Genomic DNA, 17,261 nt, shown 5'->3' on the forward strand with positions numbered 1-17,261 from the left:
CTGAAGATCTCATCAGTAATAATAAAAATATATGATTAACTGCAATTCAAATACATCTTCCTGACTGCTTCAAGCCTCTTTGAGAAAAATACATTCTTCCCAACAAGCCCCCATGAAAAAGACTACATTCTTACTTATCTAAATTCTCCACTAGGCATTTGATACATTAACTCAACCTGCAGGCACCACACACTGACAAACCAAAAAGTCACCCAAATTCTGAGCAAGTTGTAAAATCCCTCCTCAAGATCTCAATGCTCAGCTTTGCTGTTCTTAGGACCAAAGCTAGTTTAGCCAAGTCTGTTAAGCTTATAGTAAATATTTAGAAGCCAAGTTAGCCAAGTTAGTTAAGCTTATAGTAAATATTTAGAAAATACCTCATATGGTAACCTGAACTGTACTAATCACTTCTGAAACATGGAAAATACTTTTCTTCCAAAACAAATTCTTCCTAGAATCTCTGATAATCAGTGTTACCATTCTTTCACAGGACAGAAAAAAACCCCACATCTTTATAACATCAATCCTGGTAACAGGCTTGATGTGACCAAGACATTGGATTTATTATCTGTTGGTAAATGAACAAATTCTCAGGACTACTTTGAAAGGTTTACTGGGCAACTGACACTTATGAACTGTGGTTCTCTGAACTAGATGATAACCCTGCTGAAGGTAAAGAGCTGTCAAACTGTCACCACTCCACTCAACACAAGACAGCAATAGCTCTGTTCTGCAAACTGAAAGAGCTTCCAAAAATTATAGATGCTTTCATCATCTTCATGCAGCTGGGGTGCTTCTATCATGCCTGAAAATTGCAAACTGCTATACCAATTGACTGGTCTATTTTTTCTGTTAAATAAAGTACATTATACGAAAGTTCTGCTTGCTGGCTTAACTGAGTTAGTCTGGGTGTCATCAGAAGAGGAAAAAGCCTAATTTGGTTTTCAAGTAGTAGATAGGAATTAACAGAAAAGGAATAAAGAGTTTTACATAATTGGAATTACATAGCTGGAGCTTCACATTCTGAAAACACTAATATAGTCCATCATATTTTAATTCACTTGCTCTTCAATTCTTCCTCCTCCTTTTACACCTTTCCACTTTTATCTCATCCTCAAAGGCTAATTCCTTGTGTCCATTTACATCGATCACAAAACCACACCTCTGTATTTTTTAAGTGAACTGCTTCTGAAGCCACATACTTCAAAGATACATGAAGTATGTGCATGAATGTTTTATCTTCTGAATAAAATCAGACTGAAACTCTACTAGCATCAAACTCTAAACATATCTTAGGGATATTAACCTTCCCTTATTCTGTGGTTTCTGTAGCCAGCTTCTTTATTGAACACAGAATGACAGCTTTCAGCAGTACCTGAATTTATTATTAAACGTCAAGAGGAATTCAAGGAACAATGCAAACATTCCTTCCAGAAACAAATGTTAACTAATAAGAACTATGAAAGCTGAGGAAACAGCTCAAAGTATGAGAAATACCATACCGGCTAATACATTTTAGAATCCTACGTTGCATTAGGAAGAATTTGTTTGAGTCAATATTGTAACAACTGCACATGCAAGTTCTACTACAGCTGTTTCAGAGTAACTCACACCTGAGCAACACTTTCTAAAAGGCGACCTGAGTGCTACTTAGTAAAATAACTGACAGGAAAGAAGAAACACTTTCACTTGGAAGCCCCATCTAAAACTTCTAAAGAAACAGAAGCCTAGAACACCATCGTACTGTCTCTGTCTCTTTCAAATCCATGGCTTCAGACATGATAGTTGGTCAATTAAAAAAAAAAAGTCCCTCCGAGAAGTTAAATACTTACCACTTTTTCAACATCTATTTCCTCTTCACTTGAGAAATCAGAAGCACCATCCAGCATCTCATCAGCAGAATCATCAGTTTTTTCATCTTCATCATCGTCATCGTCATCATCATCTTCCTCTTCCATATAATCTGTTATATTAATAGTGTTCATAGAACCTTTTCTGCGATGCCTGGATTCCTGTTCCTTCTGCTCAGGTGTCACGAAGTTGCCTTTATCAGACCTGTCAGCTGTGTTATCTGCCTCATTTCTGTTTTCTGAAATGGGTGCAATACTGGATATTTTGCTCCAAGAGCTGTTAGCATGTATTATAATATCTTCAACTGTCTTCATTTCCTCCTGAGAATCAACAGCACCTTCTTTGTTTTCACTACCCTCCTGCTTGGGTATGTTGGTTTTGCCTTCCTCAGTACTTACTACCTGTTCATCTCCCGAAGTATTATCTTGTCCTACTGCAGAACATATTTCAGATTTACTTGTTTTTTCCTCTCTTAAGCTTCCTTCTTCTGTAGAGTCCTTGCACTCCTTTTGTTCCACTTCTGGCTGTACAGCACCATCCTGGAATTCTTTTTCATTCTGAGGCAGTTCAGTTCCTGTCTGTTCCTTTTTGACCTCCAGCAGCATATCTTGCTCTTGCTCACTCTGTGACTGCTCAGAACTTGCTTTGTTATTCTCCTTCATATGAGCCTGCACTTCACCTTCCTGCTCTTTAACACGTTTACCTTCCTGTTCAGCATGTATTTGTTCTTTTCCATGGTTCTTCAACTGTGCAGTCTCTTGGTCCTTGAGACTCTGTGGATGGGCATCATCCAGAGGAGCAACCTGAGAATGATCTAATGATTTACAAACGGTTTCAGAGTTAGTTGAAACAGCCTCCACATTTTCCGAACAGACAGAATCCTCTTTCTCTTCCGTGACTGCTTCACTTCCCTCATCATTTGGCTTCTCACTGATGTACGAATGGTCAGATGATATAACATCCGTGGAAACATCATTCTGAAAAGAGGGGCTATCACCACAAGAACCCTCAAGCACCTTCGAGTCCTCCTCAGATGGCTCTAATGCAGTGTTATTTTTAACAGATGTGACCGTTCCAGACACTAACTCTTCAGCATTATCTGATTTGTTTACTGACACCTCATTTTCTTCTTGTTTGCCATCTGACGCTGCGACCTCAGACTCTGCAACTTCAGACTCCTCTGAGTGCAAAACCTTCCCGGTTTTTGTCTGCTGAGCAGCACCTGAGCCATCTTTCTGGCATGTTTTCATGCAGTCTATCCTCATCTGAAGAGAAGCAAAATGGTGAAGAATGGAGTTCGGCACTGTCTTCTGTCCTGGGAGCTGAAGTAAAGCAAAACTCCCGGGCTGTAAAGGTACAATGTTAGCATTTGAAGCTGGTAGAACACCTGAGTTGCCAGTTATTTTTGATTCAATGGCAGTCTGATTTGTCACATTACTAGCAGCAGGAGGTGAGATCCTCAGAGTCAGAGTGCCTGCTTGCGAAATGAAACTTGTTACTGAAGGAAGAACATTAGACACTTGAGTGGCTGGATTAGATGTAGAAGATGACTTGGGTCCTGCAGTTTGCACAGCTGAGTTTGTGACAGGAGAAGCAGAAGACACAGAGGAAGCAGTAGGCAGAGGTGACTCAGGAGGCTTAGCAGGTGTAGGCAACCGAATTCCTACAACAGATCCTGTGAAGAAAAGAAAATATCAGCTTATACTTGCCCACATAATTTTCTTTTAGCATTTGATGATACCAGAAGTAACCAGCATTCTCATGGATCACAATATAACTACTGTCGTAACAATTTCTCAGTGAAACAATCCGTGCTGCATAAAGTAAGCAGTTCAACTTTTATAAAAAACACCCCCTTCAAAAAATAATGAGGTGGTCACTCTGGAATGAACAGATGTAATGGTAAGGTTTAGCATCTTTTTTTTATTATTGAAAAAGCCACTGTATTTAGCTGCGATTTTCTCCATTTTACTCTTCCCCACTTAGCAGAAAACAGGGAAATGGGGATTTCTCTTTAGTAAAAGAACATTTAATCTTTTTTTTCTCTCCCAAAAAAACTTCCACAGAGAAAATCTATGACAAAGTCATACCACAATTTTTTTCATCTTAACAAATCCATCAGTGTGTTTCATTAGATTTCCAACTAAGAACTCCTTTTAAAACAAGAAAAGTAAGGCCATTTGGCAGCTAGCTTCTCCTGTAACAGCAAAGTCCTCAGATCAGAAAGGAACTTCAGTCCAGCAAGACACAGCTAACAGCTTGTTCTCTCTAAAAGCATCTCCTGCAAACATGACTACTGAATTATGAGATCATGAGATCTGTAAGTGACAATACAGAGTCTATGGCTCCTCTATCACACACACCTTTACCTGCTGTGGAGTACTCCCAAACGCTGGTAATTTAACTGTTAACTGCACCTTCTGCATCTTTAGATGGGCTGAAGTTACATTACTTCTGAGTAACTACACTCAACAATCTTTACTCACGGAAAACTAAATTACACCGCGCTCTATTGCTTTCAATATGATAAACGAGTATCACAGATAGAAATACAGTGTGATAAATGTAAGTAACACACCAGTCAGTCAAGAAAGAAACCTCGGACTTTGTACCTGGATTGCGGAACATCACTGGCTGCTGCACGTTAGGCAGGGCACTGAGCTGGGCGGCCGAAGCTCGGAAATGCTGCAGTGGGACAAGCTGAATTATCTGTCCATTAGGATGCCTGAACAGGTTCACCCCACCAGGGCTCCTGAGAGGCTGAAGGATCATTCTCTGTCTCTGAGGAAACTGCACGTTGTTTAATGGTCGCAAAGCTGGAGATGTCTGAGGCACCGGAATCAACAACAGTCGTGGTCCTACACATTTCTCTGTTCCAAAGGATATCTTTGGAGGAGTTTTATTTACAGCCTGTGCTTGTGCAGTAGTATCTTCTATAAAACATTTTTTTAAGTTATATTAAATCAGGTTAAGAAAACATCCTATAAATCAAGTATTATTCTTAAATCAAGCACAATGTTTTCAAAACAACTGATCCTTAGACACGTGTCTAGTTCTGTCAGCATTTCTCAACCATATCTAAGAAAACTCTCAAGTAACAGCAAAAATCAGTAATTCCACACCTACTTCTTCAGTTCTGTAGCATTAGTGAAATTGTAGCAAACACAGTAATAATGGTGCTACGCATTTCTGCAGGCAAAAAAACAATAAGAGACTTCAAGCTCATTTCACAGCAGTCACTGACCAGATATCTACATTCTTTTCCCCTTCTCTACTAGTTCAGGCTAGGCTGGAATAAAGCAAGCCATTTAAGAGATTACATTTCTCATCCTATGTTGGAAATAATGGTGAAACAAGTGAGCCTATACTTAAACTGAGTTCTGTAACTGCATTCTGTGTTCCAACAATGAATGAGGAAGGAAAAAAGTGAGCATTTGCAACAATATGCCAAAGCAGCCAAGCCTTACCTCTTCTTGGAACTAATGAAGGAGCTGACTTCAGTCCGGATAATATAATTGGAAGAGAGCTGATAGAGGAAGCTGGTGTGGTCACCACAGATGTAGTCACTGCAGTTGTTAGTACAACTGTAGAAGTGGATGTTGTGATAACAGGACAAGTAATTGTTGGTGCTGTTACTACAGTAGGGAGTGACAGAGTTGGTACTGGGGCAGCAATCACAGTTGTTTTTGTTACGTTCACAGTGGTGGTAGCAGTGGCAGATGAGGAAGTTGTGGAAGTGGTGTAAACGCTGATTACAGGTGTTGCAGAAGCACCTGTGACTGTAATTGCAGGAGGAGAGGAGGCAGGTTCATTAGCTTTTGTCTGGCTCGGAGCAGACACAGTAGATAGTGCCACACCAGTACTTTCTACAGAAACAGGAGAAGTGGTGGTGGCTGTAGTGACCCCAGGAGAGACAGTGCACTGAACTGGAGACAGACTTGAGGGAACCACAGGAGCGACAACCATTATCGGTGCTGGCTTGATACTGAACTTCTGTGGCACTGACAGAGGCTGGCACGTGTTCACTGAAGGAGCCTTCTGCTGCAGAGCTCCAACTTTGTTCATCACAAACTTTGAGAACACACCACCAGGAGAGGGTCGAGCAGCTGAAAATAAAAACTTGCAGGTCAAAATTTTAATAGATTTCCTCTTTGCTATTCTTCAGGCATTACAACTGTCACCATGAATCTGCGTTTCCATTCACTTTAAGAATACCTTGTAATTAACCTGAAAACTTTATGGCAGTCCTGAATACAACTTATGTATTAGAAATAAGCTTATATCCTATTTCATCACCTCCTGGTCATACAAAAAAAATGAGATCCTGAGGTGTTATGTTCTTTATCATGAAACTACAAATATCTAATTTCAGTACTAGGAAACAAATGGTTAGGTGAAATAACAGGCTCAAACTATGTTCTAAATCTCAGATCCCTCCTGTAATAGTTTTTTTTTCCATCTTCCTCTTCTCATTGCTTCTTGATTTTCATCCTCCTTCAACTGTATTTAAGTGTTAAACAGCCAGAAAGGAAGGAGAAAGAGAGTTTTGTCATGCCTCCTTCTTGCTGCAGTGACATTTGTGCAACTGAGGACTGGACTGAACAAATTCAACCAACAGGAAAAACACACTATTGGGAAGCTCCTTCTCATGCTCTCCAGGGATCTGAAAAGTATATCTGTATTACTCCAGATGCTTACAGATAAGAGCTTAGATACATAGTACAACAATGCCAAGATCATTGTGCAAGCCCAACCTCAGTATATAATACATGCAATGCTCACCCCACCCATCAATGAAATGCAGCCACCTTTTTAATAGTGCATAAACACATAATACAAGTGGTTTTATCACAGGAAGAGAAAAACAACACAACCATTTACGATGCAAGGAAAATTTAGACAGAAGGAAACAATTATTCAGAGTTAACATTTAGCCAGGACACAGGTAACATCCTTTTCTCTTGCAAAGCTTCTTCATATGTATAGTAAAGATGAGTGATATGCGTGGCTAGAAACTATATTTCTTTTTTGTTGGTTTTTCTTTTTTTTGTTGTTGTTTCATTTGTTTGTTTGTTTAAAATCATGCTAAACACAGGATTTAAAAGCAAATTCCTCTCCTGCCATGCTGGGTAAGCACTTCAGTACCAACCTAGATGTAAGTACCAAATGCTTTTCCTGATGTTCGTTTAAAAAAAAAAAATCAAAACTGAAAAAATAAAAAAAACCCTCCAGGATGCTGACTAAGTCCAACCCCGTTTAGCTTGTGAAATTCAATGAGACTGCAGACCAGTGTAGTTATCGGCTGCTGCACACCTGTTCTTTTGCTAATCCAGACTTGGAACATCTTGTATTTCACTGCGCTGCTTCATGCATCTTTTGCTGGTCACATGAATTCCAATTGTTAGTGCATCATCATCAGAAAAACAAACCGTGAAGAATTACAGCTCAGAGTGATCCTTTCTCTTTAAACCCTCATTTTAATTTCAATGCTTGATGAGAAGCAATTAAAAATCATAGTAAGAAAACTCCCAAAACAAAAATTGACGCTTAATGGGTATCTGCATCCCTTCTTTTTTGTTTCTTGAAAATATGCTCTAGTACTGTTAGCAAAATAACTGAAAGTCAACACCTGTAGCCTTATTTCAAAGTCAAAATAAAACTTTCTGCTTTACAGAGGTTATTTATTGCAGAGGCAGTTCAGTTGGCAAGTCAGCCAAAGGCAGCAGGCACCGTTGCAAAGAAACCAACAGCAACGCTGTACACTTGCTTTTTATTTTACCTTCACGCAATTTAAAATACAGTAATAAGTTCCAACCTACCTATCTGTCTCAGTGGTGGGATAAGAGCTTTCAGAGTCGTCACACTGGGGTTTGAAGTAGTAGTGCTGATGGAAGATGTAGTGTTGGGAGCTGATGTTGTGGGCACCTGGACTGATGGTGTCCCAGAAGCTTTGGATGCTACCTTGGAGATCACAGTACTGAGGGTTGAGATATCAAGTACTGCAGGTCGCAGCCTGCCTGTGACATAACCAGCTAGCCGACTGGCAGGATGTAATGCCCCCATCTGTCCCAAAAGCAGTTTGGCCTGAGGATACATTTTACCATTAACCTGAAAAAAGGGGAAAAGGGAAATTTTGTGAAAAGAATGCTAATTCACCACCTCTGGAAAGGCGTTTCAATTCCAAAGGACTTCCAAGTGTCCTTTTCAAAAAACAAAAACAGAGACCCACATTACAATTCAGAATGGGAACTCCTCATTTCCCTGCTGCTTAGAATAACTTCAAGCAACTCTGCTCTATTCTCTGTCATACAGACATCAGATGCTACTCGGACTCACACGGAACCATGGGCGTCCAAAGAACATGAGAAATCACTGAAATAAAGTAGAGGGAAGCTAGCATGTATTCTTCCTCTTCTAATTACACCGCAGTCCTGAGTTAAGAGTGGTTTTCCAAATATGAGGACGATTTTAGACCAAGTTCTCTAACCTATGAACACCTAGCATCACAGAAGAAAGAACACATACATACACATCGGGACAAAACTCTAAGTTAAGGAGTTTGCAAAAGCTTTGTCAGCCTTCTTTTCTTGTCTATACTGTATCATGAGTTGACCAACTTCACATTCAGAGCTGCAGCTGTGACTGAGAGAAGAAAATTTTTCTGGATATCAGGCTGTAAAGCCTAGCCATCAACAGGAAATCTGATACTAATTTGGTCAGTAGTACTGCATTCTACTTCCAGGCTGTTCAGTAATAACTTCTTAAAAGCCACTTATTTAACACCCTTTACTCTTTAAAGCAGGAAGTCTGCCCCTGAAGTTTCTCCTGCTAGCTTCTCTTCGTGAGGGCACCATATCTGCGAAGCACTACGGAAATGAACTCTATTCTCATTTTCTAATTCATACACCTCCACTGAAAGTGGTGTTACCACAACCACAAAATATCCTTGAAAAAGAAGAGATCCTTGCCCTACAGTTCCTTCCAGCAATTCCTAGCAGCAAGCTGGCAGCACGAGACTGCAGAGAGATGACATGCTCTGAGTTTATCAAGTCTCTTCATCACTAACATACTCAGAAGACAACACAAGTTATTAGTGAAGACTAGCAAACCGAATAAAGAGCAATTTAATGTTTACAGTTTCCTTTTGAAGTTTTGTCCCAGTGTACACACCTTCTCTGAAAATACTTTCTGTGGCCTCTGACAGCCTCTTATTCAGAAGTGTTATCTGCCAAATGCATCTGCAGGGAGTTTTCAAAAGCTCCAAGATCTTGAGAAAGATTCTGCACTTGGGCTACCAAGACCTAAAAGGCCAAAAGACCAGTCTAAATCACCAGACTTCAGACTTGGAATCAGACTTCCTGTTAAAAGTTACCGAGGCAGAAATGCCACTGGATACGAAGAAACTGTCTGGACAAGTCAAAAGACTAGGTAGACAATTTAAAAGAGTGTTTGTTCTCCTCTTTAGGGGGTTCTAGGATACTGGATGACACCGAATCTAATCTCCACAGTAAAGGCAGAGGGACCCACCTGAATCGAGTCTGAGTGGCTCATTTTAGCTTTGCGTTTGTAGACAACCAGCCTTCCTGCACGAGAAATTCCTGCATAAAAAGGCAAGCCTTTGCCCCCATGCAACTTCTCCCGTAGCTTTTCCAATTTGTAAGCCTGCAAGAACTTTACATTTTCTGTGTTTTTGCACGACGGCACTTCGCTATCGGGAGTCTCAGGTGACTCAGGGTTCTCATCACTGTCCTGGTAGGATGGCACTGAAATTTTCACTCTGGAGGAGCACGCAGGAGGGCTGTTTGCATCCTGAGCCTTGTGTTCCGAAGCCAACTCAATACTGACGCTACCCACTTTGAGGCACTGTGGCATGTTACTGTTGATGTGCTGGGATAAGATGGTCAAGATCTTATCGCAATCTTCGTTCCAGCTGCAGTCAGAGATAATGTCGAAAAGTTTGGTTGCTCCACATGGAGTGATGGGATGAACACAGGAGGCAGAGTCCCCCTCACTATGGGAAGACCACGAACTTTTCTCTGAGAAAGAATTGAAATAGGTTTCTGCAATACTATGGCATTTTAATCACCTGGATATTCAAACAGTTTTATTCTGCCCACCTCCACCCCTGTCTCAGCTGCAGGGCATGTAAAAAGAACAGTTCAAAACGTCACTTCCCCTCGCAGAGCTTCACAAGCAAGCAAAAAAATGCAAAACTAAGGTAACGGTTTCTCACAGTTAATTCTCTGTAGTCATACCATCTCAGGTTGTATCCCGTTGCATCTCACAAGCTAAACAAAGCTGGACTGTTTCAGTGTGCGGATGTAACACCTCCAAGCAACACCAATATGCAGTGGAAAGCATCGCCAGTTATTCAAGAGATGGCGCTTTTCTCTTGGAGTCAGAAAAGGACCACTGTCCTATAATGGCATTTTTGACAAACAAGCCACTAGCAGAACTGTCCTTTGTGGAAGAGGTGTAACGGAAGCACGACCTTTTGCCGTCATTAAGAGATCCAATGTCACTTTTTGCAAAACTAAGGATGTTGAGCCCTGTGTCCTGGTCATTTTAATTTTGACCTATCGATTCATCAGTATTTTCAACTAGTTGTATTATTTTTCCATTCCCATCCTTAAACACAGAATGCTGTTGTATACTGTAAACAGTGGGGAAAAAATAATCAGCTCGAAAAGGCAGCTATATTTCATTAGTGGATGACACAACGCTTTGAGTACACGTCTCATTTTAAGGACTGCAACATGGTTTGGGCCATTTCAAATGGAAAGAGACAAAGATGCCTAATGTCTTTCTTACTGAATTACAAACTCAAAGTTACATACATACATAACGTACTGCAAAAATTCAGTTCAACCTTTTAACTTGAACTAAAATAAATCAACATCAAACTGCTCCAGATAAAGTACAGGCACTTCTTTGATCCACATAGTTCTAAGTGGAGAACATGAAGGTCCTAGACTCACAGCAGCACTTGTAAACTTATTAAATCTTCAGTAATTAAAAAGCAATGAGAGTAAGGAGGGAACCCTCTGATTTCCATCCTTTATTAATATCTAATAACCATTCTTAAAGGCAAGTCTGCTGTGTAATAACAACCTTTTACTCTGAACGAGCTACTGTAATACCAGTCATTTTAACCTTGGAACAATGGCAAGTATTTGGTAGTTGGCCTGCTGTTATCTCCCACATGACATACATACAACTGATGAAGAAAACAGGAAACTGCAAGCACATCATAAGATTTTTATTGGTAATTTTAGTAACTCCCACAGCAAATGCACTCTTGTTTCATCAGTAGTTCCTTTCTTTTTAAATCAAAAAATGTGAAACTACCAACACGTCAAATTACACTCAAGATTCAGCTCTTACCTCCACATTTTTCAGGGTCTTTGTTTATCCCACTGGTTTCTTTCTTAGAAGATTCTTTCTTTGAAGACTCTTTTTTAGGTAATTCTTTCTTAGAAGATTCTTTCCTAGAAGATTTAAGTCTTCGTTCACACATCTGTGAAAATGTGAAAAAGTGGGAGGAAAAAAACGTACATAAAATATTAACCTTGTGTATCCTCACAAGTTCATCATACTACTATCCAGAACCATAGAAAGTATTTTAACTTTGACAGCAGTAAAATGTTCAGCTTCTAACAGCAATTTTAAGAGTCAAACAGTAATGTGCTTTGCAGACAAGGAATTTCCACAGACGAGACAATTCACATCATGGTAACAAGTTAAGCACACCAGCACTGCATGCTGATTTGGACTCCGTAGCTGCATTGCCATCGAATAAAAGCCAAGCCCCCATGAAATTTGCTTCCCACTTCCAACATCTGTCCCTATTGTATGACATGTGCTGGACACGGTGTAACTCCATACCTTTACAAAAGAACTCCGCAAATCCCTTAGTTCTTTCTGTTGCTTTTTTTCCTCCTTCCCACGTTCGTATACTCGGACCCTCGCACAAGTCATCATGCTTTCAAAATACAAGTAGATGGGATCCTTGTCCTCCTCTCGAATCTACACCAAAAAAAACCAACCTCTCCATTCTGGATCCACAGCAGATTTATATAACAGCTTTGCTTTCTAAAAGAATGTAGTATTAATGCTATAGTAGTAAATATCCAAATAAAGCTCCCATGTTTAAAATTGAATCTCTCCCCTTACCCCAGTTGTGGAGGTGTTCAAAGGTAGGCTGGATGGGGCCCTGCACAATCTCATCTAGTTGGTAGCAGCTCTGTTCATGGCAGAGGGCTTGGAAATAGATGATCTACAAGGTCCTCCCCAATCCAAGTCACACTATGATAGCAAAGCTCAGTCTACAGATTGCTCCCAAATTACATATTATTTAAAATGGGGGAAGAAAAACAGGAAAAAACACACGTGTTTAAATTCTCTTCTGAACAGAGAGAAAAAGTCCTGAAGTGTCATTCCTCATTTTAACTATCTGATATATATTAAGTAGCAACTCTGACATATTTTCTTTTTTAAACATAACTAGACTCAACCTTAGTACTATTCTTCCACTAGGACTGCTGTTGCTTGTGTTAGATGACATTGAGGGGATAGGAGAGGCAAAGGTGGACTCCTACAACACTGGCAGTAAAGCCACAAACAAGAATGCAAAGGCTTCTAGAACTACAGTGAATCCTCTTGTGTCAGCATTCACACTTTTCACAAGTAAGTTATTGGCTGCAATTGTGCAGCTAGTAACTTCTACAAACATTACAGGACAAGCAATCATTTTACCCATAAATAGCATATATTACTGTATTATTATTTTTTTTGTTAAGGAAGAGGTTATCAGCAAATCATTATCACCTTTCTCACTGCTACAGTGAATTTTTAATAGAAGATTATATATGAAGATCTATGTTACATATATATGTCAATTCATCCTAGCTTATCAGCACGCCTACCATCTCATTTTATCTAAAATGTACGGAAGTTTTTGCCAGTATATGCTTTAATTTTCAGCTTAAAAAAAATTACATATCCCTTTTCTTACCACGGGGTTGGGTCTAGGAGTATACACTCTGCCTGTTTTCACTCCACTGGAAGATCTATGTTTAGTAGAAGAAAGCACAACTTCTGGGTTAGGCAGGACCATAGATTTAACTGGTTCAATAGCAGATTGTGTCGGAACGTAAATAGGTTCTGGATCTATTTCACCTTCTACTTTCACCCACAGTGGACAATTCCTAAGAGGCTTTTCTGGCTCTGAGTCACAGATAGCTGGAAAAAAAAATAAAAGTAACAAACAAATTTGCAACACAGTTATTTATACGAGTGAAAACAAATGTAACACACCAACAGAAATTTTAGTTTGAGTCTAAACTCTAGCCAGCTACCAGTAACTGATTCATACCGAAGGAAGGTAACAATGCTCTTTTTTTTGTCTCAAATTCTAGCAAGAAGTCGCATGGATTTGTCCACAAATGCAGGGAACAAAAATCAAAATGATTTTACTCTAATCCCTGTTTCTTAGTAGTGCTGAGATAGCAGACGAAAAAAACACTACAGAACAGAGATTTAAAAAGATAGCAAACACAAATTTCAAACATCCAGAAAACATACTTTAAAGCACAACTATACATAACAATTTATTTTCTTCAGTGGAACACGACAACATTGTTTTTTTGCCATTGACAAAATCATTACTGGAAGGAAGCTGAAAATGTTAAGTTCATGGCCAATTTCTGTCCTATTTTTGAACATAACTTACACCAGATATAAAATTACTCTAAATTATTTCCTCTAAAGTCAATGAATTACGTAGATTATATATAGAAATTGATAATAAAGCTCCAGATGCTTGGTAAGAGGAAGAGAAAGAGTACTAGACAGTAAGGATTACCAACCACCTCAGCAGTAACTATCTCCTATCTTTAGCCTTTGTTTAGAGAGCTCAAAGAGAGTTATAATTATCAAAAAGAAACTAGTTATTTGAGCAAGATAAACAACTGAGTAATGCCAAAAGGGCTGTTAACTGGTTAAGAGTTAATAAAAGGGGAAAGGCACGATGACCTGCTAGTCAATGATATCAAGATAAGGGTTGCACAGATCTCTCAGAGCTCATTCCCATTTCTGGATTTAGTAGTGGGATCCCTACTAGAACCTAAAAAAATTCCCTGATGAGAGAGGCAATTTCAGAGAAGTTTAAGAAATTGCTTTTACCCAGCAATACTCACTGTATTCCACCCTTTTTCTTTTCCTCTTGTCTTTCTGCTTCATCTCATCTTCTTCTCCAGCACCCTCTTCTTCCGCATCTTCGTTCCCTTGCTGTTCTTCTTGTGATCCATATAAGACAAGATTTCCACGCACAGCCTTTTTCAGTATTTTCTTATGTTTTGATCCTCCCTTCACCACTAATACTTTTCTCTTCAAGCAAGTACACCCAAACATACAGTCTGGCCTGCGGCAATGGGTAGGCTGACATCTTCCCAGTGCTAGACTGGTACATATACAACCCAGTCGACAGAAATCATTATTGCAAGGAGGTGCTCGTCGTCGTATTATTTTATGGATAGGTTTGTTTTTGAGAGAAGCCTGAAAAAGTTTTAGATATACACTTGTAGTTTTAGCAAAATGAAATCAAGCACATGTGAGATTGCTATTCCAAGTTCATTCAGAATAACCCTCTTACTACATGGACTATCTATGAACATTTGTCACATTTGGAAAAAATACAATGGAGGAGAGTTTGCATTTTAATATTCTGAGACACAATTTGAGACAGCTAAACATTCTCTTTAAGAAGTAAGCTGTGAAGAAAGCAAAAGAGTTTACCAACTCAAAGCAAAGTTACATGACGCTTTTTGTTTTGTGTCTGTTTTGGGTTTTTTTTTTTAGTTAGCTCTATTAAAAAAAGAGGTGTCAAACATTAGGGAAAGGCAGTTACTGAATACCAACTGTACTAACTAGAACTTTTAACAGGGATATAGAGATAATTCATAATTCCTATCAACACATTGTTAATACAATTAGTACTTCCACATACTAAGACAGCAGTTTTGAACTTCGAATGCAAAGGCTAAAACACAAAGGAAAATCACGTTCTGTCATGCTCATTAGTAGCTTCAGTCTTATCTTATGCATCTACAAGCAACTTTGATAACTACAAAGAACTGAAAAAGCAATAATACAGAAAGAGAGAAAGGAAGGAAGAAAGCAAGAAAGGAAAGTACTGCATATCTACCTGAGCTGTAAGCAGGGTAGCCAGAGAGATATCTGCTCGTTCTTCTGTAATGTAGGTCCGTGGTTTGCCATCCCAGAGAGCACAGTCTTCTAAGTCCATTAGTTTCACTTGAGACTTAGACAAACCTGGCGGACGACCTACTTGGGGCTGTTGTGGTGCATGGTGCAAACATATTTGTTTTGCCAGTACACTTTCATCCACATTTGGCATCAGGAAGTCGTCTGCTTGGTTACTCACACAGCTGCTTGAGAGAGACTTAGCAGCCTTTTCCCCTGATGCAGAAAAGTTCTGTTTCTGCTTGCCAGAAAAAGGTGAGGGCAGAATAGGTTTGTAGGATGATTTCCTTCTACTGTTTGAAGATGTCTGTCTGTTTTGAGTCCTTGTCTTCCTAGAGGTAGATGACAGAGAAGCAGGCTTGAACGTGTAAGATGTGGATGGAATTACGGTGGATTGCTTCTTCAGAACGCTGTCTAGTGTTCGCACATAGCTAGTGCTCTTGGTGGGAAGCTGATATACCACAGGGGAAGTGGGTGTGCTAGAAGAAAATCCCATGCTTGTTTCCATCAGCTTTCCTTCATTTTCCAGGTACTCATCCAGCTTGTCACTACAGAATGCTGAGCGATTCTTCAAGGAACCTTCTGAACTGCCACCTAAATAGACAAACAGCATCTTAACAGACCCTTGGTAAGATAAAGCCCGTCAGTGTGCTTATCACATTTAACTCTGACTGCAATTAAACAGCAGAAGAGGTAAATAGTTCTTTAAAGATGTATATAATTCCTTTAAGAGTACAACACACAAATATCAAATATAACTCAATCTGAAACACAGCCAAAAGTCTGAACAACTCTTTCTGTAGAAATGTTTCAAGTATATTAATTCACAAAAAGGGTAGCTCTTCAGCTGTCAAGTTTCTTGTGTAGCTTACTTTTTTTTCCTTCTAAACATGTACCCTACATGGAAACAGCAGAATAGATCTGTAATATCCCAACACAGTATTGTATTCAAGTGCAGAGAGTACAACAGGAATATTTTATCTGATTTCCAGTTAAGACCTGACAAACTGCTAAGTACTCATTTCTTTGTGAGTTAGGGCAAAGTAGCTGAATACGCAGAAATATTCATCTAACTGGAGCTAGAAACACATCCAACATTAAAGAAAATTACTTAAGTCTCTAGGGCAACAGAATTCTGGACTTACCATACCGCTCCCAAGGTTAAACCAAAACTGATGAACAAAAGCAAAACTATTACAGCTTTGATTTTCACTGAAACCCTCTATGTAGAACAGAATATGTTTTGTTGCTGATCCCTTTCTTTTTATTACATTCAGTTTGTCTTTTCCCCTCATAAGCGCTCATTCTTGGCTGCTCACGGAAGTAGTAGCAATATTCAAGAGTCTCAATAAAAAAAATAAACCCCTCGCTAAAAGACACACTATAACTGAATTGCAACATCTCTCCAAGGTTAAGAAAAATATCTCAGAAATATCTGCACTCATCTCATTATTTTTGTTTAACCTCGTTTTGTTTTTTCTACCTTCACTTCTAGAAGCACCATGTAGCTTCCCTCGCCAGCCTTTGATCTTTGTGAAATCATTTGTCTTTCCTGTTCTGGAAACAAAAGGAAATCCAGTATCTGGAAAAGAAGAAAGCTAGCCTCAGTTTATAAATCAAGACTGATTGATTGGCTGATCGATTGTTATAAATGTCCTAGTGAACTGTTTATTTCTTTTCAGAAATATGTGTACACTGATAAATACAGAATAAGGCACTTTTTTTTTTCTAATTAACAGAATAAATAACAAAGCCAAACATCTAGTACAGTTATCATGTAACCATGCATTCTTCCATCCCATACAAAAGAGATCCTCCCCTCCTCAGTTTTAACCTTCTTCCCTTTGCAATAAGGCAAGCAGTTGCTTTCAAAATGCTAACAGGCTAAAATGGGACAAGCAAGTTCTGAGCTGAGTGGGGAAAGTAAGTTAAGCTTCTCCCCCAAGGTTAGCCAATGAATCTGAGGGACCGGGAGAAACTACATTTATTTTGCTGTTCTGTCAAATTCCGCAGACTATCTGCAAAGCATAGAGACAGAGAAGAACCATAAAAGTTAAATAGTGATAGCTGGGTGAAATTATCCATCGTGTCTGTGTGCTAAAGTGTAATGTAGAAATACTAACAGGGCCCTTTGTAGCTGTTTTATATAT

At 39.3% G+C, this 17,261-nt stretch overlaps 1 protein-coding gene across 9 annotated transcripts in view; it reads right to left on the bottom strand.

The window, feature by feature from the left end:
* Positions 1 to 17,261, bottom strand: part of MGA (MAX dimerization protein MGA) — a 52,010-nt gene that overhangs the window by 17,005 nt on the left and 17,744 nt on the right. For 7 of the 9 annotated variants that reach the window (XM_065754818.1, XM_065754819.1, XM_065754817.1 and 4 more), the window contains exons 7-17: positions 16,595 to 16,693; positions 15,056 to 15,705; positions 14,049 to 14,406; positions 12,866 to 13,092; positions 11,737 to 11,877; positions 11,236 to 11,368; positions 9,379 to 9,887; positions 7,671 to 7,959; positions 5,319 to 5,957; positions 4,464 to 4,784; positions 1,833 to 3,526 (exon numbers count right to left, since the gene is read on the bottom strand). In XM_065754818.1, coding sequence (XP_065610890.1) covers positions 1,833 to 3,526; positions 4,464 to 4,784; positions 5,319 to 5,957; positions 7,671 to 7,959; positions 9,379 to 9,887; positions 11,236 to 11,368; positions 11,737 to 11,877; positions 12,866 to 13,092; positions 14,049 to 14,406; positions 15,056 to 15,705; positions 16,595 to 16,693 — 5,060 coding nt within the window. Of the gene's footprint in view, positions 1 to 1,832; positions 3,527 to 4,463; positions 4,785 to 5,318; positions 5,958 to 7,670; positions 7,960 to 9,378; positions 9,888 to 11,235; positions 11,369 to 11,736; positions 11,878 to 12,865; positions 13,093 to 14,048; positions 14,407 to 15,055; positions 15,706 to 16,594; positions 16,694 to 17,261 lie in introns of those variants that run through there. The other 2 variants (XM_065754821.1, XM_065754823.1) reach the window with 2 other exon arrangements.

This window comes from Cyrtonyx montezumae, unplaced genomic scaffold (assembly GCF_038088225.1).
Source record: "Cyrtonyx montezumae isolate F1298 unplaced genomic scaffold, pur_monq_1.0 scaffold_10, whole genome shotgun sequence".
Taxonomy (NCBI): domain Eukaryota; kingdom Metazoa; phylum Chordata; class Aves; order Galliformes; family Odontophoridae; genus Cyrtonyx; species Cyrtonyx montezumae.